The sequence below is a fragment of the Narcine bancroftii genome, chromosome 1, assembly GCF_036971445.1.
Source record: "Narcine bancroftii isolate sNarBan1 chromosome 1, sNarBan1.hap1, whole genome shotgun sequence".
NCBI classification, from domain to species: Eukaryota; Metazoa; Chordata; class Chondrichthyes; order Torpediniformes; family Narcinidae; genus Narcine; species Narcine bancroftii.
Genome location: NC_091469.1, coordinates 457,560,476 through 457,583,461, shown reverse-complemented (window position 1 = coordinate 457,583,461; position 22,986 = coordinate 457,560,476). Strand labels below are relative to the sequence as shown.

The 22,986-nt window shown below is 40.5% G+C and overlaps 1 protein-coding gene across 5 annotated transcripts in view; it reads right to left on the bottom strand.

Moving 5' to 3' along the window:
- The window catches only part of LOC138751826 (voltage-dependent L-type calcium channel subunit beta-2-like), a 313,138-nt gene that overhangs the window by 123,166 nt on the left and 166,986 nt on the right, over nt 1-22,986 (bottom strand). For all 5 annotated transcript variants that reach the window (XM_069914663.1, XM_069914664.1, XM_069914659.1 and 2 more), the window contains exon 2: nt 8,613-8,732. In XM_069914663.1, coding sequence (XP_069770764.1) covers nt 8,613-8,732 — 120 coding nt within the window. The remainder of the gene's footprint in view (nt 1-8,612; nt 8,733-22,986) is intronic.

Here is a 22,986-nt window from a genome sequence, read left to right as displayed (position 1 = left end):
AGGGCAGGAATAGCAAAAAACCTCTACAAAGTGAGGGGAGGAAAGAGTTCTGGGTGCCTGTAATGCTTTGGCAGGAATGGTGCTGGAGGCTGAAACATTCGGGACTCTTAGACAGGCACACAGTTGAAAGAAAAACAGAGGGTTACGCGGTTGAATGGGTTTAGTACTTTTTTTCTTGGTAGGAATATTTCGGTTGGCACAACTTCAAGGCCTGTTCTGTGCTGGAATGTTCTATTTTTTTAATGCTCTATGATTCCTCTTGTCCGTGCCTTCCATCCAACTAGCCTACACAGATAGTTATCATCATCATATCAACCTCTGCGATTTCCAACCACCAGACACATCTTCCCCTCTACCTTCTGCAGACAGCACTCCCTCCACAACTCCATCACCACTCCTCCTTTTTCACCAATCTTCACCTTTGCACCTACCCCTGTGAATGCAGGAACTGCTAAACAGGCACCCACAACTCCCCTCTCACCACCATTCAGGGGCACCAACAGTCTTACTAAGTGATCTACCAGGTCATCTGCATCTGGTGCTCCCTCTGTGGTCTCCTTTACTTTGGAGAAACTGAACACAGACTGGGAAATCGCTTTGCAGAACACCTTGGCTCTGTTGGCCACAATAGCGTCCATCTCCCAGTAACTACCCATTTCAATTCCCTGACCCACTGCCATGTCGAAATGTCTGTTCATGGTGTCATGCCCTGCCAGACTGAGTCGACCTGCAAATAGGAAGAACAACACTTCACAGTCTGTCCGGACACCCTGCAGCCAAATGGGATTAAAATCAATTTCTCGGGTTTCAATTAGACCCCACCCTCCCACACCCCTTTTCTACCTTATCCCTATATCTCCAGCTGTCTTCTCTCTTTCCCTCGAGCTCTGCGTTCACAGAGCTACCCCATTCCTCGATCACTTCTAACCTTTCCTCTCCTGCCCATGTCCAATTATCACCATTGTCTATTGGCCTGTGCTTCCTCCCCACCCCACCCCACACCTTTTCTTCCCTTCTATCCCAAAATTTTTGTGTTCGGGCCCCTGCTTGCATATTTTGCTCATAGCTGGAGGCAGGGCTCAGGGCCAAAACATTGGTTTTATATCTTCATCTCCGATGGACGCTACGAGACCTGCTGAGTTTCTCCAGCATTTTTGTGTTAATACTACAATCACAAGGTCTGCAGATTTAGGTAATTTACTCTTTTTGACAATAAAAACACTGAAATGCTTTGTTGAGCACCTCAGCTTTGTCCTCTGCAATAGCGGGGATCTCCCAGTGGTCACCCATTTTAATTCCCCATTTCATTCCCTTGCCGACATGCATGTCCATGGCCTAACACACTGCCAAACCAAGAACACCTGTGAATTGGAGGATTCTATTCTATCTGGTAACCTTCCAACCATATGGCATTAACACTGACCTCTGGTTTTGGTTCGCCTCCCCCCGCCCTCCCCCGTCTATCATCTATCCCCATGAATTTTCTCTCTCTCTCCCTTCTTTCCTCATGTTATGCATTCACAGAGCCAGGCCCATCCCTTTCCCAATCAATTCTCACCTTTCCTCTTTCCTGTCCTCCATCTATATCCAATTAACACCCCTTTTTGTTGGTCTGTACTCCTTCTCCTGCCATTTCTTTTCTTCTCCTCCTCACCTTTTAATTCAGACGCCTGCCTGCTTTTTACTCATAACTTGAGGAAGGGCTTAGGCCTGAACTGTTGGTTATCTATCTTTACCTGCTAAATTCTTCCAGCATTTCTATGTTTTTAAGGACATTCACAGCATCTGCAGACCTTCATTTTTACACTCTACTCATTTTGACAGAAAGGTGACAGAATTTTAATGTTAACCCATTACCAACAACTCACCAGTTTGTTTCTTGACTCAATAGAAACTATTTCACAAGAATAGCAGCATAGCTTCTACCAGGGTGAGGTAAACAATCTTCTTTTGTTCAGCACTATTTTAAACCACTGCATTTTTAAACAGTTTATCAAGAAGATTTTGAAACATCATAAGATTTGAAATACCATCTTTGTCATTTTGAAGCTTTTGACCAGGAACTGAAAACAAAACATGTTAGTCAGGATGAAGAATCCAAACAGCAAATTCCCTTCCCTATTTGGAAGCCAAATATAGTCCCCACAGAGATCATACAATGCTGGAAATGGCACTCCTGAACCCCAGACTTCATACCACGGCACAATGTATTTGCATAGCAAAGGCAAGGAAAGTTTACAAAATTCATTGCCAAAATAATTACTCTGCTTAACCTGACAAGAAATTGATTCACAAATGCACTACTCAAAATCCTTTGTCAGACAGAGTCCAATGGTAATCAATTGTGCTTCGGCAGTAATGCTTTGGACACCAGACTAGTCCAGAAGTTTAATGATCACATAAGCTTCAATGATAATGTTCAAGCATCATCCAAGACTGGAGCTACCCAAAACAATCATTGTGCTGGTCAATATGCAAAGTCAATAATCTGTGTTCTTCTAAGTGGTCTGCCAAATTTGCAGATTTACGATCATAGTGTATTCTCATAGAAATGTCTCAGTTTTCTCTGCTTCCAGTAGATGACCAAATGAGGAATTTTTAAAGAATTATTCAAATCTAAAGATTAGAGTATCCAAAAATAAAGCACTTCATTAAAACCAGCCATGGAGAGATCCGTGTAGGAATAGATAATATTATAAACAATGCTGCAGAGTGCAAACAAAGAAAAACAACAACAACCAAAACAATACGAACCCGCCAGAGAGAAAATGCCCAATGGAGATAAAGGAAATCTCTAGGCTGCCTGGCCAAAGAGAAAACATTGGCCAGATTTTACACTCTCTGTGGTTGGAGAGGTTTTGGCACTTCACTGAGAGGTCATAAATGACCAACTTCTGTTTGGAAGATCTCCTTACCATTATCCAATTCTAGGAGAATCTGTGAAAATCATTTCTCTGGCAGCATTTATTTTCTTCAATCATTTTGAGCTGATGGAACCCTCTGGACATTGCGGCGCTCAGAGAATTAAGATATCCCATTAAAGTAATCTTACTCGTATCACATTGGGCCCAGCAAAGTGCACATATAACGAAAGGGTTTGAAAATTATTCCATTGCTTCTACAGGGTTTTGAACTCTGCTGGCTATTGCAGAGTTCAAAGTTGGTCTGGCCTTGAATCTTGGAGGCTTTAGAGAGATTTAGAACCTATCCCATTGAAATCTCTCAACCATAGCTTATGCCTATCTGCTCCATTTAAGCTATGACACAAGTTGCTCATCAGAGTCACAGAGTTGTTCAGTATGGAAACAAACTCTTCAACCCAATTCATTCATGGTGACCAAGATGTCTAACTGAATGAGTCCCATTTGCTTGCTTTGGGCCCATATCCATCTAAAGCATTTCCTATCCAAGCACCTGTCCAAAGTAAATGTTGCAATTCTACCTGCCCCAACCACTCCCTCTGGTATCTCAATCCATGCACTTTTCACTCTCTCTATGAAAAGTCTGGCTCTTAGCTTCACTTTGTCTTTCCCCTCTCATAGAGGTGTATAAAATCATAAAGAGGCATTGATAGGGTAGGCAGTCAGAATCTTTATCCAAAGAGCAAAAGCCTCACACATTGGAAAACATGCATTTAAAATGAGGGGAAGGAAGTTTGAGGAAGATACGTGAGGCAAATATCTTCCACAGAGCGTGGTGGGTGCCTGGATACACTGCCGGGTGTAGTGGTGGAAGTGGATGGAATAGAGGTTTATGCAGAAGGTTTAGGTTTTTTTTTTGTCAGGGTCAGCGCAACATTATGGGCCAAAAGGCCTGTACTTTGCTGTAATATTCTATGTTCTTGAGATTAAGAGGCTTTTAGGTAAACACATGAACATGAAAGGGATAGAGGATATATATCAGGTGAAAGCAGCAAAGTTTTAATTTGATTTGGACATCATGTTCAGCACAGACATATGGACCGAAGGGCCTTTTCCTATGCAGTACAATTCTATATTCCATGTTCTCACCTTAAACCAATGCTCTGTAGTTTTAGACTCTCCCACCTTGGGGAAAAGAGACCATCATTATCTCCCCTATCCATGCCTCTCATGCTTTTATAAACCTCTTCAAGATCACCTTTCAGCTTCGACAGAAAACAATCCCAACCTATCCAGTCCCTCATAGCTTGAGTCCATTGGTTCTGGTAACCCTCCCTCACTTAATGACATCCTTCCTATAGCAAGGCAAGGAGGATGCAATTGAGGATCAGCAGGGGTTCATTATTGTTCCTCATGAAATAGTGGTCCTGTAAGCCACAATGGGCTCCATATATTGGACAAGTAACTAAAGGGATGAAAGAGTATTCCATTTGCAATCGCAGGCTGCTCAGTCCCAAGTTCTGAACTCTGCCTGAACAAATCCTGCACATCAGCCCAAGGCTAACCCCAAAAACCAATGCTCCTTTCTTCCTCAGGAGGTCAGTTTGTGCAGAGGACCTCTGCAATTATCAGAGCAACTCTACCGACAATGCTGAAGAGATAATAAATAAAGCAGATGAGGATGGGTTTGACCCATTGCAACTCATTAGAACAGCATTAATTTGACTGAAGTATTTAAAATGACAAAAAGTTTGCAGATGGTAAATGGAAGCAGGATGTTCTAGTTGCTTAGGGATCAAGAAGAGGGAGCCACAAATCTAATTTTCAATGACCAGATATCAAATAGAAGAGTTGAAAATATTGAAGAAAATTCCAAGAAAAAAAATGTGAGCAGCAATTTTTAAAGAAACTTTAATTTAGACATACATTTTGGCCCACCAGCCAGTGCTGTCCAACAGTAAAATGAGGGGAAAAATGTAAAGTAGGTTAGATTCTTGAGTAATATATAACTTCCAACGTGATATTTCCAGAAATCAAAAAAAAACCTTGGTGTGTCCAATATCTTGTGCTTTAGATGAAGCTGGTTGCTTCTAAAACTTGAACACTGGGATAGGGAGGGGGGACGGGCAGGAAAAATGAAATTCAGTGAGAAACCAATGCTTTGTGCTCATATATCACCACTGGCCATTGTATAATACAGGAGCTGCATTATACAAGAATGAGATCAACGTGCTGAAAATGTCTGTGGTTCTCTGCTCAAAAGGATGAAAGTTGTTATTAAAACCTTCTACAGCATGAGTAAGACCATCGGACCATCAAAAGTAGGATCAGACCTTCTCCTATTACGTCCATTTTAAATAGACCCCATAACTTGGCCATCAGTGGCAACAGATTCCATAGATTTACCACCCTCTGGCTAAAGAAATTTGTCCTCACCTCTATGCTAAAGGGAGGCCCTTTAATTCTGAGGTTGTACCCTCTGCTCCTAAACTATCCCACTTCTGGAAGCATTTTGTCCACATCCATTCTATCCAGACTTAAAAGCTTTTAAATGAATCCAAATGTAAACCAAACCTGATTCAATGGAATTTTCAACCTGCAATCCTAGTTAAACCCTTAGTAACTGCAGCAGAGAAGAAGAAATGACAGGGAGTGTTTGAAGGGCATGAAGCCAAGTGGAGAAACACTAAAATAACAACAGGACTAGAGGCAACAGCAAAATCGAGGCATGTACAGAGCCAACCAAATTAAACAAGAGGACATGCCCAAAAAGTAGATGATGCTCTCAGTGGTTTAGGTCCTGGCCAAGCAAGGAGAGTAAATAAAATACAATGAAATACCACCTGGATACTGGAGGATTCTGATATATTTTTTTAAATTCTTCTGCATACAATTTAAATTACACCTTTAAACATTTTCCACTGAATAGATTATCACTTGGTATCTCTTAAATCAAGAATATCTTCAGAGATATTGCTCAATATTCTGGAAGATTTCCAGTCATCTAAATGGCACATGGATGATGTTCTGGTGAATGAAGAGGTTCAACTGGATCACTCAGAAACCTCAAGGACTGCACAAAACACAAGCTAAAGGTAGAGGGTAAAGGTTCCATTATTGAAATGTAATATTATATTTAGGATGTAACAAATAAGAAATTCTTCAACTTTTGTCTACCATAAGGCAGACAAGAGAGTCATCATTTCGTCCAGTGCCCTCTCACAGAAACATACAGCAACTGGTGCAGTCTCCCCTCCAGGTATTGACCAGTCCTAAGCCTGCTTAGCTTGGTGGGGAGATCAGGCACCACAGGACCTAACTAAAGACAGAAACACATGAGAGACTGAGGGTGTAGGATCTAAACCAAATAAAAGTCTGCTGCAGGAAAAAAAATGTTGATGATTTGGGTCCAACTCCATTAATCAAGACAAGTGATGGTTAATATTGATGAATGCTTCCAATCCAACAGTGCTTTTTCTATCATTGATGATGTTCAACTTACTGAGTACCTTCTCCAATTTGTTTTTTTTTGTTCAAGAACCTAGTTTAGAGATAGCATTCTAACTCCCAAGAAATGACAAGACTTGGTTGTCATTTCGTCAGAGTTAGAAAGCAATTAAGCACCACTGATTCCAAAGCAGCTGAGACAAGAGAAGATGGTCCTGGATACTCCAGTGAAAATAGAGATCATCTCGAGAAATAAAAGTCAATTGACCTGACCATCTAACCAAGTTTAGAGATTGCCAACTAGAAATATACTTGTGCTTTTGAAGATGAACTTTTCTTAATCCTGCACAGATCTTTGCCCAAGTTTGTAAAAGTAAAAGTTTGCTTAGATTTCTGAACTTGATGAATGCCTGCTGGTTCTCGTAGGTTTTTGTATTTCGGTTTTACAATTAATGGTGACTTCCGTTAAACCATGTCACGTATGCCCATTCGCAATGGGTTGACCGATACGGATGCTATATATTTACAATTCTCTTCATGGTCCTGTTGCACTTGCTCTTTCCATACTACCCAGTTAATCTCAGCAGGATCTTGTTAGCTGCCTCGGCCACACGACCCAATCCATTCAAATTCTACCAACTCTGTAGCCCTCATTCATAACTGCACTTCTCTATTTCTTGACCCTTGAACATCTTATGGTTGTACAATTCCAGAAACGGGTTGCATTACCTTTACCTGCCTGTGTCCTAACCAGAAGTTCTCCTTTAAGCCTGCCCATCATATTTTTTTTTTCATTTTACAACCTCAGTATTTGAGCGTCCGTCTCATTACCTCATTTTCTATTCAATGTCATTTTCATCTGGTTACTCTCCCATGAAATGCCTTGGGGTGTTATATTTGATTACAATATAAATGCTAGATAGCTTTGTTACTCCCAATTTAGTTGGTGTTATATTCAGATTATTAACCATTTGCACAAATATTTAAATAGAAAAGAGTCTCAAACAGAAGTGCAAAATATCATAAGGGAATTTTACATGTATAATTTGTATAATTTTTGTATTCAATCTTATTTTTGGACATAGTATGAGTTATGATTTAATTGTTCAATTATTATGATTTGTTATGTGTTGTCATTAGTATACCTTGTGTAAAGAGATTTTGATAAACTCATTTAATTTTTTTTAAGTCTCAACAATTGGGGTTTATCAGTCCTTGGTAATTAGATGATTACCAAGTAAAGCAGCCAACCCATTTCCTGACGACTTTCAATAATGAATGTATTATCCAACACAAACTGCCCTCCGTGAAACCCAGCTTCTATCCAACTCTTCGCAAAATTGCTTTTTAGAAAAAAAAATTAAACGAGTAGATTATTGAACTACCATATTATATGCATCCCTGTTGTACAGGAAAAGAAGTTTCGATATCCAAGGTTTTAAATATCATGACTAATCTGCATCAAATATTATTGCAGGGCTGCTACCATTCATGACCATTACATGACATCCATAGATCTGGGGAAAGTAGCAAGCAAAAGTGGTCATCTTAAATTCAAGACTCAGTTTTCAGAGTCCAATTTTGTACCTTCAGACAAAAACTGAAAATGACTTTTTTTGCATCTGGACGCTACCTTTATTTTTAGAGGCGAATAACTCCATTTCATTTTGAAGCTGAACAGAGTCCTGTTGGAGGAACTCATTGGGACAAACAACGTCACTGGGAGAAAAAGAACGGTTGACATTTCAGGATAAAGGTTTTTGGCTCAAAACGGTAACCATTCTTTTTTTACCCACAGAAATTGTTTCACCCACTGGGTTCCTCCAGTGTCATGTGTTTAGCTTCAGATGTCAGCATCTGCAGTGTGTCTCCATTGTATTTTGGCCAATATTCCGCCCTCTGGTAAAAAAATACAAGAGCTAAACTCAAATGATAATTTAACTCCCTGCTAACCAATTGGTCCTGTGCCATCAAACAGGTTACTAGTTTTGTCTTTGCAACAGTATGTGCATTTACAGGACATCAAATATTTTGCACATTTCAAGAAGTCGATTAAAATCACTGAATGCTGGTATTTAAAGGAAAACAACAATGAATTTAACTGAAATACAAGGGAGATTAGAAATTCTCCCGAATTGCCGTCTGGGTACTTGTACTCATTTAGATCAGAGTCCAACATGTACTCTAACTTATTGGTTCATTGCTGGGATTCAAATGATCAAACAAATAAAAAAATCAACACTGATGCAATAAAATCTGTGTACTGGATACACAACATAATAAAACAGAGGCATATTAGACTACCTTTGCTTTCTCCAGCTGGGCTTGGGCTTGGCGCTCTGCTTCTCTCCGTACTGCCTCCCGGTCTTCCTCCAGAGACACATCTGATTCAGATGGACGGCTGGTATAGGAGTCCGCCGAACCCTGCAGGAGAACACAGGAGAAAAATTAAACCTTTGTAGGTGGCAAGCTCACTGCTGTTTGAAAGTCACTGCACCTACAGAAAATTTTCCCACTTCTCAATTTAAACAAATCCATTAGGAATGACTCTGGATAATAAAAGGAATATTAATTTGCTGAATGTGCGGGATTATCAGGCTTCTAGCTCATCTCTCTTCCCCTTCTGAGAATATCAATCCATGTTGATTACATTTATTTCTCACCTGACAAAGTACTATTTTATGCACACAATTCTGAATGTCATTATTTTGCAATGCATCTGAATAAACGGCTGAAAAATTACAAAGCAGTAAATTAAAAATATATCAAATGAATTGACAGAAACAATATTATGTCTATATCATGATAAAGGAATCATCATTCTGATCTCTACTGTTTTGCTTGTCCCTAGTAATGTTCTACATCTTCTGATTTTTCAAACAACTAATAATTTTCTGTAGTTTCAGGTCAAAGCTCTATCCTTGCCACTTATTTGTTAAGTTAGCCAAGTTGCCAAAAATTCCTTCCAGGCAATATAAAAGATTGGCCAGACTTGAGCAGAGCTCAAAAAAATATTTCAACCATCTGTTACATTGCATTAACTGGTAGCGGAAAAAGCCAGCTGTGTTTGTCGACCATCCTCCGCACCCCATCCCATCCATTGCTGCAAACAAATTAAAAAGGTTCACTCTTACACAAAGATCAGAATTCTTCAAACGTCCTCCTTTAGCTCGTTTCAGAATCCTTATCCAAGTGGCCTTCATTAGCCGGAGATCTGAGTTATTATCAATTGTAGCTGTGACCAGCACGGATCCTAAAAAAGAGCTGATTGCCACTGCGTGCTGAGCAGTCAATGTGCTTAACTTTTAAACCATCTTGCCAGTATGTCAGCAATCCTGTTACATTCATTTTATGCTCATTTCTTTCATTGTGTCATGTCATTCAGGCAAGGCAACGAGCTTATTTGAGAAATGAAGGTTAGGTGTTTTCCATACTTGAAATCTTCAGTCACTACAATTCCCCTGGTAAACCAAGATATCTCAGTTCATCACACAGGCTGTACATGACAATAGAGAGAGGAAAAAAATTTTGCAAGTGGGAATCTTTTAGAAGTCAAATACGGAGTTTATTTACGGATATCGTAGTGCAAAGTTCAATCCATCTCTCCAGGGAGACAGCAAAACTCGTCACATCAAGGAGCATGCTCAGTAGCTAAATCTTTACGCAGATGCTCACATCACACTCTGATGTTCACCTTCTGTCAACCTGCCATTTGAAATCTCAAGGGTAATGTATGAAAGTGCAGAATCCTTGCAGAGCTGAAACATATGCAAGCCAACAGATTCATTTCTTATCATATACCCGTCACATCTTCAACAAACAATACTGCAAGATATCACTCTTTTTACAAGATATTCCAATCAACAATGTCGCATTTTCTTGCCTCTGTACCTAATTAACGAGGACAGGAACTAGCAATGTGGAGAGAGAAAAAAAAGAAAGCTACAGTAGAAGCCAAGATGCTCGTCACATATATATTTGGCTACATAAAAGCAGCTTTATTGGTGTGAAGTGATAAGCAAAAATAAAAACACAAGAAGACTTAGTGAAGGTTTTTATCTGATATCACAAAGGCATCAATGTGTGGTCCGCATTTAATGATTTCTATTAAAATCAGAATTCAATCAGATTTCCAATCATCATCTTTTACAGTTTTACCTGAGGTATAGATCGTTATGGTTTAGACATCATCTGTACAAGCTGCTACGTATAAAATCTGTTTTCCATTTTAGACAGAGCATCCCACCCACAAGTGAGAAAACATCAATGCTCAAGGGACAGTGTTATCCCACCTGGCTTTTTTCAGTAAGTTCACACTGTTCACACTTTCAAAATGAGAAACATAACAACCTGCCACACAATACCAGTCTATTTGGCCAGATAAAGCCAAATGTCTGCAAATCTGTCAAGCACCTTGATTGGGAACTTTTGGAGTCACACAGCACCGAGCAGTCTAATGAGTTCATGCCAGCTAAATTGGTAATCAGGGCCAGTCCCTTTTGCCTACATTTGGTCCATAATCACTTCTCAGCCATTCCTCCAGACATCTTTCCAACTGGCTTTTAAACATTGTACCCACTTCAACAGCATCTTAGGCAGAGTTTAAAAAGTTGCCCCTCGGGTCTCACACCCCACAAACCTTTTGTTGAATAATCTGTACCCCCAATCTAATTAAAATTTATTTCTACAAATTAACTTATCAAAAGGTTTGACCAAATATTTATCCCTATTTTTCACTTTATATCCAATTACAATTCACTTAGTATTTACATGTAAAGTCCTCCCCTCTAAATGCTTGGTAAATTATCTCAGCTGTAAAGAAGCATATAAATAGCTCACATTGAAAAATAATTCTGGACTAACGAGTCAGTGATTTGGAAACATGAGAATTAATTTTACCACTGCAAGCCTCGCCCCCTGTCACATCTCAGCTTTTTTCTCCCACCGGTATACCCCCCACAACCCAATCCTATCTTCCTTCCCTCCTCCCACCTTTTTATTCAGTTCAGACCGCGATGAAGGGCTCAGGCCTGAAACAATGGTCACCCTTTACTTCCCATAGAGGCTATGAGACCTGCTGATTTCTCCAGCCCTTTGTGTATTGCCCTCACCCCAGACTTCCCTGCTTACAACTATTCTAGAAATGATGGCTAGAATTATTTGGTTCTGCCACATCTCAGTGGCAATATACCCAAGCTTCAGCTTGTCTGTTGCATTTAACCGTTTACAGAAAGAATTTTCATCGGTCCAAAAGGGTTAATGCTTTCCATCAACCCTAAATTGAGGATGAGGTGCTCCAAATACCTCTGGACCAAACCACAGAAGGCTCCTTGGAGAGGGTTCTTTGATAATGCATGTAATTTCTCCAAACATCAGACCTAATGCTACGTGGAAGCCAATCAATGCTGTGCACTTCCTAAGTCACAATTGCTGTTTTCACACCAGAAAGTGTCCTTGAAATTAAAGCTATTGTCTGTTTCAAGCAGGTCTCTGGCAGATAAATACTTAAAACTTTTGAATTCTGGAGCTCATTTGTGGAAAGGTCAAGAAGCCCACTGTCAGAAATGAATGCCGAGCAACTCAAGCTCCAAGTTATCAATGACCGCTCATTAGGAGCGACGTATCTTGATTATAACATGACCTAGCTCTTTTTGTATAGTTTAACTTGCTCCCAATGGGTTTCCATAACAATTAGCTAAAGATAAGAGTCATTGTCAATTTTACAGCATGGAAATAGGCCTTTCAGCCCAACATGTCTATGCCAAACAAGGTAGCCCTGCATTTGGCTGCTTTCAACTCCTTATCCCTCTGAACTTTCCCTATGCATGAACTCACTTAAAACTCATCTGATTTGAAGATTACAATTGTACCCATCACTACAGTACTCCTTCCTCAGCTTGCTCCATTTACCTACTTCCCCTCTGTATGAAAAATGTCTCTCACAAGACCTTTGAACATCTTTCCCTTCTCACCTCTCATTTTAGATTACCGTGTTCTGCGGGGAATTTTTAAAAAAGATCATTACCACCTTATCTATATCCACTGAGGGCCAATGAATCATTCAGTGCCAAAAGAAAGTTTCCGTTGAACTCCAAACTATCAGATACAAGATTGCATCTACCATCCAAGAGGCCCAACGGTTTTTATTCCATCTACTGCACTTCATTTTAGCAATATAGATCAGTATAGTATAGGCCCTTCAGCCCTCAATGTTGTGCTAACCTATATATTTCTACTAAGAAAAAGTATTAACCCTTCTTAACCCATAACCCTCTACTTTTCTTTCACCCATGTTCCTGTTAAGAGTCTCTTAAATGCCCCTAACATTTCAGCTTCCACCACCATCCCTGGCAAGGCTTTCCAGAGACCCACAACTCTCTGCACATTTTTTTAAAAATTACCTCTGATGTCTCCTCTAAACTTTCCTCCCTTCACTTTGTAGAGGTGCTGTATGGTGCTTGGTATTTCTGCTCTGGGAAAAAAAAAGTCACTGGCCGTCCACCTTTTCTAAGCCTCTCAGAACCTTGTAAACCTCTATTAAGTCTCCTCTCATCGTTCTATGCTCCAAAGTGAAATGTCCCATCTCTGCTAACCTTGTCTTATCAGATTTTTTTTCCAATCCAGGCGATATCCTGGTAAATCTCCTCCGTACCCTCTCCATAGCTTTCACATCCTTCCTATAATGAGGTGACCAGAACTAAACACAATACTGTAAGTGTGGTCTCACCAGAGATTTGTAGAATTGCATCATGACCTCTCAACTTTTGAACTCAATCCTCCTACTAATAAAGCTCAACACCCCATAGACCTTTTTTAACTCTCCTATCAACCTGTATGGTGACTTTGAGAGATGTATGGAATTGGACCCCAAGGTCCCTCCGTTCTTCCACACTGTTAAGTATCCAATCATTAACCCTGTAATCACCCTTCGTGTTTGACCTTCCAAAATGCATCACCTCACACTTATCCGGATTGAACTCCATCCATCACTTTTCCACCCATCTCTGCATTCTCTCTATATTCTTTTGACAATCTTCAGCTCCATCCACAAGATACCTTCCGTAATCTTACTGGCCTATCATTTCTCTTCTTCAACTAGGTCACTATAAAGCTCAAAGAATAGGGGTCTCAGAATGGAACCCTGCAGAACTCCACTAGTCACTGACCTCCAGGCAGAAGACTTTCCTTCCACTGCTATTCTTTGCTTTCAACATTCAAGGCAATTTTTAATCCTCACAGCCAATGTTCCTTGGACTTTCTGAATGAGTTTGTCATGGGTGACCTTGTCAAATGCCTGACTAAAATCCATATGACCACATCTACCACCCCACCTTCATCACTTTCTTTTGTTACCTCCTCAAAAAACTCATTTAGACTCGTGACCAACTGTGCAATAATTCACCTCAAATCCACAAAGGAAAGTCAACACAAGCATGGAGATTAGAAGACATTGGAGCAGAATTAGGCCATTTAACCAATCGAGCCTACCAAAGTCAGACTCACAAGAATAGGCATGGGACTTTTTTTGTAGTTGTTTAAAGGCTGCAAAGCCAGAATAATGAGAGCCAGATGCAGGGGTCGACATTCTCCACCCAAAGAACACTTCGAATGTCAGAAGCTGATGATGGTTCAAACATTTTTATGCATTCCTGTGAGCTACTTATAAATGGAACCACATCTCATTTACATAATTAATAGAAAATGGCTCATTTTAGGATCTCTTGATGATATTTTGTTTAACAAGTAGAAGTACAATTCAGACTTGCCCGGAGGCCTTCTGGCTAAGAGCGGCGTTCCATTAATGGTATCCCCACCAAGAAATGTTCATATAGTTACATGGATAAAAGTCAGGCAACCTACAGCAATGATCCAAAGAAATTAATTCAAATCCCATCAGCTGAGGAAGATTTTTTTTAATTAACAAAATCAATAAATCTAGAATTAAAATTTAGAAATATTTAATTGTGACAATTAAATTTCTCAATTGCTATGAAATCCTATCTAGGACACAGAACTCATTAAGGAGTTGGAAGCAATACTTCAAAGAACTTCTGACTCAAGACCGTTCTTGAGTTGAAAGCTCTGTCTCTGCCCCAGCAGTTTCACCATGATCCAAGATGAGCAAGAAGTTGGAAAAAACTGCATTCAATCAAAAGTAAGGCCTCAAGGACAGATGGTCTGTGCTCAAAAACCTGGCAGGGAAGAACTTCAAACATAAATTAACAGCCTTATTTCCCATGAAAAGTCATACGTTGTGGAAACAGGCTCTTCGATCCAACTTCCCCATACTGTCCAAAATGGCCCATCCACACCACACCCTATCCCTCTAAACGTAACCTATCCACATATCTGTCCAATTCTTAAAACATCGCAAAACTACCTATCTCAACCACCACATTTGGCAGCACATTCCATTCACTCACCACTCTCTGCATAAAATAGTTACCCCACAGGCACCGATAGCTCACTGTTTAGAGCATTGCTCTTGAAAACTGGGGTCATGTGTTCATTCCTCGCTGCGGCCTCATTTCTGTGAGGGGTGCTAAACAAAGTGGCGACTCTCTGTCTTCCTTACAGTAAACAAAGTTAAAGAATTTAATGTATGTTACATTCTAAATGTAGTATTAATTTCAATACCTTTACCTATATTTATGGAGACAAAAGGTGGACTAATTGATTAATAAATCTCTCTCACTTTTAACCCATCTCCACTGGTTACTGATTCTGCTACTCTGCGTGTTCACCCAAACCAGTACCTTCATGATTCTGATTGAGATCACCCCTCATCCTTCAATGCCTCAATAAGCAAATCTCGAAGTTGTTCAACCTCTATATATAACTGAGACAACAAAGTCCTGGCAGGAATCTATATTAATGGCATTGTATACTCTCTATACTCTCTCCAGCTTGATAGCATTGTGTCCAAAACTTGACACAGTGCTCCGAATGGGGATCACCAATATCTTGCACCACTGCAACACTTCCCAATTTCTTTCAGATTTTTAGATTTGTTGTCAGAGTACATATATGACATCACAAACAATGCTGAGATTCTTTTTCCTGCGGGTGAAGCAGAATTGCCACTTATTGATAGTGCAAAACTGTACACAACTTACACTTATAAATAAAGAACAGTAAACAGATAATGAAAACTTTGCAATTCAGAGAGAATGGGGGGAAAAAAAATCAATAAAATGCACAAATAAAATTCCTTAAATTAGTCCATTATTGTGTTTGTTATTGAGGAGTCTGATGGTGCAGGGGTAGCAGCTGTTCCTGAACCTAGTGGCCTGAGTCTTGTGGCATCAAGATCTCTTTCCTGATGGCAGCAGCGAGAAAAGAACGTGTGCTGGGTGGTGTTGATCCTTGATGATTGCTGCTGCTCTCCAATGGCAGCGTTCCCTAATGATGTTCTCGATAGTGAGGAGAGTTTTGCCTGTGATGTCCTGAGTTGAGCCTACTACCTTCTGGAGGGCTTTACACTCGAGGGTATTGGTGTCTACATACCAGACTCTGATGCAGCCAGTCAGCACACTTTCCACCACACATCTGCAGAAATTTGCCAGGGTTTCTGGTGTCATACCAAACCTACGCAAACTCTTGAGGAAGTAGAGGCACCGACGTGCTTTCTTCACGATGCCATTAGTGTTGAGTTCGGGAATAATCTCCAAGATATTGACTCCCAAGAACTTTAATATGCTCACTCTCTCCACCTCTGATGCCCCCATGATCACAGGATAGTATACCTCTGGTTTTCCATTCCTGAAGTCAACAATCAGCTCCCTGGTTTTGGTGACATTGAGAGCAAGGTTGTTGTTGGTGAACCACTTAGCCTGTAGGGTGACTCGTCGCCTTTCTTTATACAAACTACTACTGTTGGCAAATTTGTAGGTGGTGTTATTGTCATACCAAGCCATGCAGTCGTAGGCTTTACTCAATATTCTGACTGATGAAGTCCCATGTGCCAAAAGCCATTTTGTTCACCCGATCTACCTGTGACATTGTAATCCTGTTGTATTCTTTAAAACCCTCAGCACTGTCCACCACAGCACCAATCCTGGGAAGAGAAGGTTACACCAGGAGCGACTGTCAAGAGATGCTGCAATCACGACCTCCTTCAGGAAAGGAAATATGGTGACCACAGAGGGATTTTGCTACTAACTTGCACAGGAAATGTCATTGCCAGGGTTCCCGTCTTCTCAAGTCAGTGAGGGTTCTATTCCTCTCTACAACAATCTTCACTGCCTGACAACTCAACAAAAAAATACAGTGTCAACTATTCTTTTTCAATGTTTTTATTGGTTTTAACATGCAGAAATCACATATGTACATATGATAATAACAATAAAGTAAATTAATATCAAATTGAAAATATCAAACAAAAGTGAACAAAGTGCATATGAACCCATGTTGTTAAAATGGAAAATGGAAAGAAAAAACGAACATTGCTAAACTAAGAATCTAGCCCCTCCCTATGACAGCTGATAGAAATATTACTATTAATGACAATGGGGTGGAGAAAAAACAAAAATAATTAATCTAGAAAATTTAAAAATAATTGAGAAAAGGAGCCCAAAGAGAAAGAAAGATCCATTGCAGTAGTAGACAGACAAGCCATCACATCCAACAACCATTGAGTATGAGTGGGAGGGAGACCACCTTTCCATCTCAGCTAAATGGTCCTTCTAGGACCATTACATGGGATTGAGAAGAAGATATGTTAAATCCACTGGCCCACTCACTCCAAAGATAGCTAAAAAAGGTCGTTAATATTAAGAACTAATGATAAAGTATGAAATACCTTTTGCTAGAAATTAAAGAGAGGACATAATTAAAACATATGATACAAAGTACCTTCCTCAGTTATTCATTTATCACACAGCATCAACTATTAAACCATGACTTTATTTTTTATCTTAAACTAAATGATTGTATCCTCTAACCATGACTAGGTTTGCATTGGGGTCTTTATGAGAAATATTCCAGAAGATCATTTGGAAGGAAAGTGACCATAAGCAAACTGTTCGACTCAGGAAGATGTTCTATTAACTATCATCTATTTTGTTGATAGCTTAAATTATCAACTAATTTCAAGATCTTAAAAAGTGACAATATGGGGGGAAAATTAACATCTATGTGAATGCAAGGAAAAGTCTTCCCAATGAATACATCCCCATCTCCCACACTTGGAGGTGTGATCCCATAATTCTAAACAGAATAAACTGGAACAGGCGCCTCAAAACTGTATGTACATGGCATATCCTTCTGCCTGCTGTGAAACCAATGCATGGATGAATAGGGAGCAAGCTATGAACAGCATCATGTGTTTGTAAAGAGAGGTGAATGGCTGAACCTACAACAAAGGTCAACATGCATACTTCACAGTGAAAGTAACAGTGAGGTGAACCATCATACCCGCAACATTTATGATCAAACCAATGGATCTGGGACTCTGTCCTTCCCTCTGCAAGCTGATCCCTAACTCTTACATCCTGTGCACTCATGACTAATTAGCCAAGTTCAGCCCCAACTCAATATACAAATTTACTGATGACACCACATTGTTGGTTGAATAGTTGTGAATGATGAGTCTGAAAACAGGATGGAGATTTAGACTCTGCTTGTGTGATGCCAAAACAGCAGTCTTGCTCTCAATGTAACCAAGACCAAGGAACATAATGTTAACATTTGGAAGGAGGCAGCTGAAGGATCATGCACACATCTGAATTGATGGGGTAGAAGTGGAAATGGTCAGATCCTTCAAATTCCTGATATCCCAATATACAGAACCATGGAACATGACAGCCCTGAAGTCAGTGCTGACTATTCCCACTGACCTGTACTCATGTACATGTCAAATATTTCTTAAATGTTAAAATTAAACCCATCTTCAGCTGGGAGCTCATTCCACACTCCCTCCATGCTCCGTGTGAGGAAATTCCCCCAATGTTCCCCTTAAACATTTTCCCATTCACCCTTAACTTATGTCCTCTGGTTTCTATCTCACCTAAGCTCAATGGGAAAAGCCTACTCGCATGTATTCTAACTATACCCATCATAATTCTAAATACCTTCATCAAATCTCCCCTCATTCTTCCAAGCTCCAGGAAATAAACTGTTTAACCTATCCCTGTAACTCAGTACAAGCCCTGACAACATCCTAGTAATTCTTTTCTATACATTGTTTCAATTTTATTTATATCTTTCGTGTAGTTAGCTGCCCAAAACTGTCCACAACTCTCCAAATTTGGTCTTACCAATGTCTTGTACAACTTTAACACAACATCCCAACTCCTAGACTCAATATTTTGATTTATGAAGGCCAATGTCCCTGACTATCCAAATACTTACATATCTGATCTCTTACATCTATGAACAACTTTCCCAATACAGAAGTCAGCCTCATCAGCCTACAATTTCCTGGGTTATTTTTGGGGCCTTTTTAAATAATAGAACAACATGAGCTAGCCTCCGATCATTATGCACCACAATTGTGGCTAAGGACATTTTAAAATACATCTTCCAGGGCCCCTGCAATTTCTGCAATAGCCTCCCTGAAGATCGGAGGGAATACCTTGTCAGGCCCTGGGGATTTATTCGCTTTAAGGCAGCAAGCATCCTCTCCTCTTCAATCTGCATATGTTCCATGGCCTCACTGCTAATTTGCCTCACTTCCCTAAACTCTATCAGTTTCCTGAGTAAATGCAGATGCAAAGAAAAAGCATTTAGCATCTCCCCCATCTCTTCTGGTTCCATGCAGAGCCAACTACTCTGATCTTCAAGAGGACCAATTTTGTCCCTTACTATCCTTTTACCCTTATTCCTGTAGAAGCCTTTAGGATTCTCCTTCATCTTGTCTACCAAGCAACCACAGTTCTTCTTTTAACACTCCTATTTTCCCCTCTTGTTTTTTTCCTGCATTTGTTATGCTCCTTATGTATCTCATTTGCTCATTGTCCATAACTGCTGTTCACTTCTCATTTCTTCTTAAAGCTCCCTCTGCCTGTTACCTTATATTTTAATCCTTACAGGTGCAAACAAACTCTGCATTCTCTGAATTTCACCTTTGAAGGCCTTCCACTGACAGAGTACACCCTTGTCAGAAAACAACCTGGCTTTCTAGATCCTTTCTCATTTCCTCAAAATTTTCCTCTCTCCAATTTAAAATGTCAACCCGAGGACCAGACCTATCATTATCCACAATTATTTTGAAACTAATGCCATTTTGATCACTGGTCCCAAAGTGCTCCCCTACACATACTTCTGTCACCTGTGCTGTCTCGCTCCCTAATATTGGTTCCGCTAGCTGTTATCTCAATGTATTAATTTAGAAAACTTCTCTGAACATATTTGACAAACTCTTAGCCACCCAGCCCTTTTACAATATGGGAATCCCAGTCAACATATGGAAATATAAAAATCACCTCCTTTCACAACTTGTTTCCTGTAGCTCTCTGCTATCTCCCTGCAGATTTGCTCCTCTAATTCTTGTTGACTACTGGTCTGTTATACAACCTGTGACAGATTATGTATAGACATGCTTTTAGAAGATAGATTGTGGAGTCTTAGTTAAGTCAAACAGATACAAACACTTCATAATAGATCTCATTTTAAAATGAAGAGTTATGCCTACAAGTCTGTAAAGACAATAGACTCCTGTGTTGGAGATTTTCACAAGGTGCAAATGGAAGAGCCCATCTTAGGAAACTGATAAGATCTCCCATGAATTGATTTTGGAGTCAGCAAGCTGTTTTGGTGGAGTGTGCTGTTTTAGGGGGGTCATGTGATTTTGCAAGCAGAGAGAGTCAAACAGGTTTTTCTCTAAGTGAGAGAGAGACTGTTGGTTTTCTGTGATGGCTTTTGGAAGCTTGTTTGAAACCCCATTTTGAAGATGGGTTGTGAGTTCTGTGTTCAACTTGTTCAAAGCCCTTGTGGTCCCATACAAGAGAAGATGGCTGTCTGTATAATGAGATAAGGGAAACAGAAAAGGAACTCTGTAGTGACCTTAAAGAAAGAGGTTATCATCTGGAAAACCTTGATGGGGCAAGTTTCTTCAACAAGACACTGAAGTGGCTTATCAGAAGGAATCAACGAGCAACAACTCTCTCTGAAAAAACAACAAGAACCTTCCTGAGCAGTAACCAGTTACATTTCAAGCACCAAAGCCTGGTGAAGATTCATAAGTGTTAACTTCTGTACACAGTATAAGAATTGCATGATATTGGTGAACTTGGAGGAGTGAGAAGTGAGATTGGACTGTGAATCAAAGAACTTTTCTGACTTAAACACACATTGCACAGACATGCACTTTAGAATTAGAAGGGGTTTAAGTGAGGTTATGTTAATAGTAATAAGTTAAAGTTTGATCCTGTTTTTAAGTTTAAAGAAAATTAAAAGTAACTTTTATTTAATTAACCATTTGTCTTGAATTTCTATTGCTGCTGGGTTTTGAGGTCCTCTGGGCCCATAACAAACCCATTAATGTACCTTACCCATTCCTCAGCTCCACCCATATAGCCTCAACATTTGAGCCCTCTTGTCTATCTTGTCTGAGCACAGCTGTGATCTTTTCCTTGCCAATCAATGCCACTCCTTCCCTTTTCATCCCTCTACTGCATCATTGTTAGAAGACCTCTTCTACAGGCAACCAGGAAGAAGACACACTAACATCTTGGTGGGATAGTACAGGAGGCCATGAAAAGATATGTCAGCATGGAAGTGGGGTATGGAATTGAAGTGGTTGGCCACTTGGAGATCTCTGTCACTGATGCACACAAAGCTAAGGTGCTCAATGAAGTGATCTCCCATCCTGCGCCTTTCTCAGGATCACAGGATGCATCAGATAACTCCCACAGATACATGAGGGAAGTTTTGCTTCACTTGAAAGGACTTTTTGAGGCCCAGAATAGTGATGAGGGAGGAGGTATGTGCACAGTCGTAGGGAAAGTGCCAAGGGGGTGATTGCTGAGAAGGGATGAGTGCACGAGGGAGTCACGGAGGAAGCAGTCCCAATGGAAGATGGAGAGGGCAGGATAGGGGAAGATGTATCTGGTGGTTGAATCATGTTGGAGGTGGTGTAAATTAAGGAGGATAATGTGTTGGATGTGGAGGGTAGTAGAGTGGTAGGTGAGGACAAGGGGAAAATCCTCTGTTGCATCTGGGGGCAGAGAGGGCCAGAGCAGACAACTGGGAAATGGAAATGCAGGCAAGGGCTGAGTTGATGATGATGGAGGAGAAGCCACATTTGTGGAAAAAGGAGGACATTTCAGATGATCTGGACTGGAAGACCTTCTCTTGGAGACAGAGAGATTGGGATAAAGTATTAGAATCCTTGCAGAGGAATGGATGTGAAGAAGTACAGACAATGTAGTTGTGGGAGTTAGTGGGTTTGTAAAACATGTCAGTGGAAAGCTCATCTCCCAAGAGGGAAACAGAGAGATCAAAAAAGGGGAGAGGGATGAACCAGGTGAATTTGAGATTTTTGCTACATAAAGTACATTGTTTGGCTTGCTCCAGCATTCTGTTTTACCCTGTGAAGCAGCCAGCTTGGATGATCTCAATACAGTTCCTATGGAAAGTTGACAGAATGGTGGCCAGTAGCCTTGCAAGCCTCTGCCTTCAATCCTCCACCTTCTAAGGAAGTGTGTGGTGTGCTGAAGTAGCAGCAGGCAAGCACAAAACTCAAAAGAGTATACAACAGGCTTTTCTCAGGTAAAAGTCTGAATGGCAGTTCATGCTTTGGTGGCTCCCATGTGACCGGCTCAGGTCTATATTTGGGTTAGCTGATTGACAGCTGGACAGGTGGAGTCAGCCCTTAGGTGGTCTTCCTGCATGTACAGAGATCGCCCCCTGCAGTAGGCTGGTGGTCGTATCACCACAAAGTGTCATCGCAATTGTGTCTTCCTGACAAGTGAGATGTTCAGATGTTGAGCTATTAAAGTGGGCTGGAGGATGATAGACCCTGGTCTTCCTGAAGTCTACAATCATCTCCGTGCACTTCTGTTGTTATTCTCACACCATTTCATGAAATCTTAGGTCATCTGCAAACAATGACACTGTTGGAGCAGTGTCTGGTGGTGTAGTCGTGGGTCAGTAGAATGAACAAAAGCGGACTGAGCACACAGCCCTGAGGTGCACGAGTGCTCAGTGTAATGGTGTTCAACATTTTCTGGTCATTCCATTAGGAAGTCCAAAATCCAGTTACAGAGAGGAGTGTTGAGTCCATAACCAGCAAGGGCATCTTCTTCACCAGCTTCTGGTGTTTGCTTGTATTAAACACAGAGCTCAAGTCAATGAACAGCAGCCTTGGATATGAAGTGTGATTTAACAGATGATTCAGAACCGAATGGAGAACAAAGGGTATAGCATCATCAGTGGAACGGTTCCATCTCTGGGTGAATTGAAATGGGTCCAGTGTCTCTTGGAGATGCGCCTTGATACTTTCCTTTACCAGATGCTCGAAGCATTTCATAATGATGGACATCAGTGCCAACAGGCGTTAGTCATTGAGGCCTACTACTGTCACCCCCTTTAGTACAGAGATGATAGTGGCTGCCTTGAAACCCAAGGGATGATGGATGCTGCAGTGATGTGTTGAATATCTCTGCAAGGATCTCCATCAGTTGTTCTGCTCAGTCCTTCTGCACCTGACAGGGTAAATGTTGTCTGGATCCCCTGT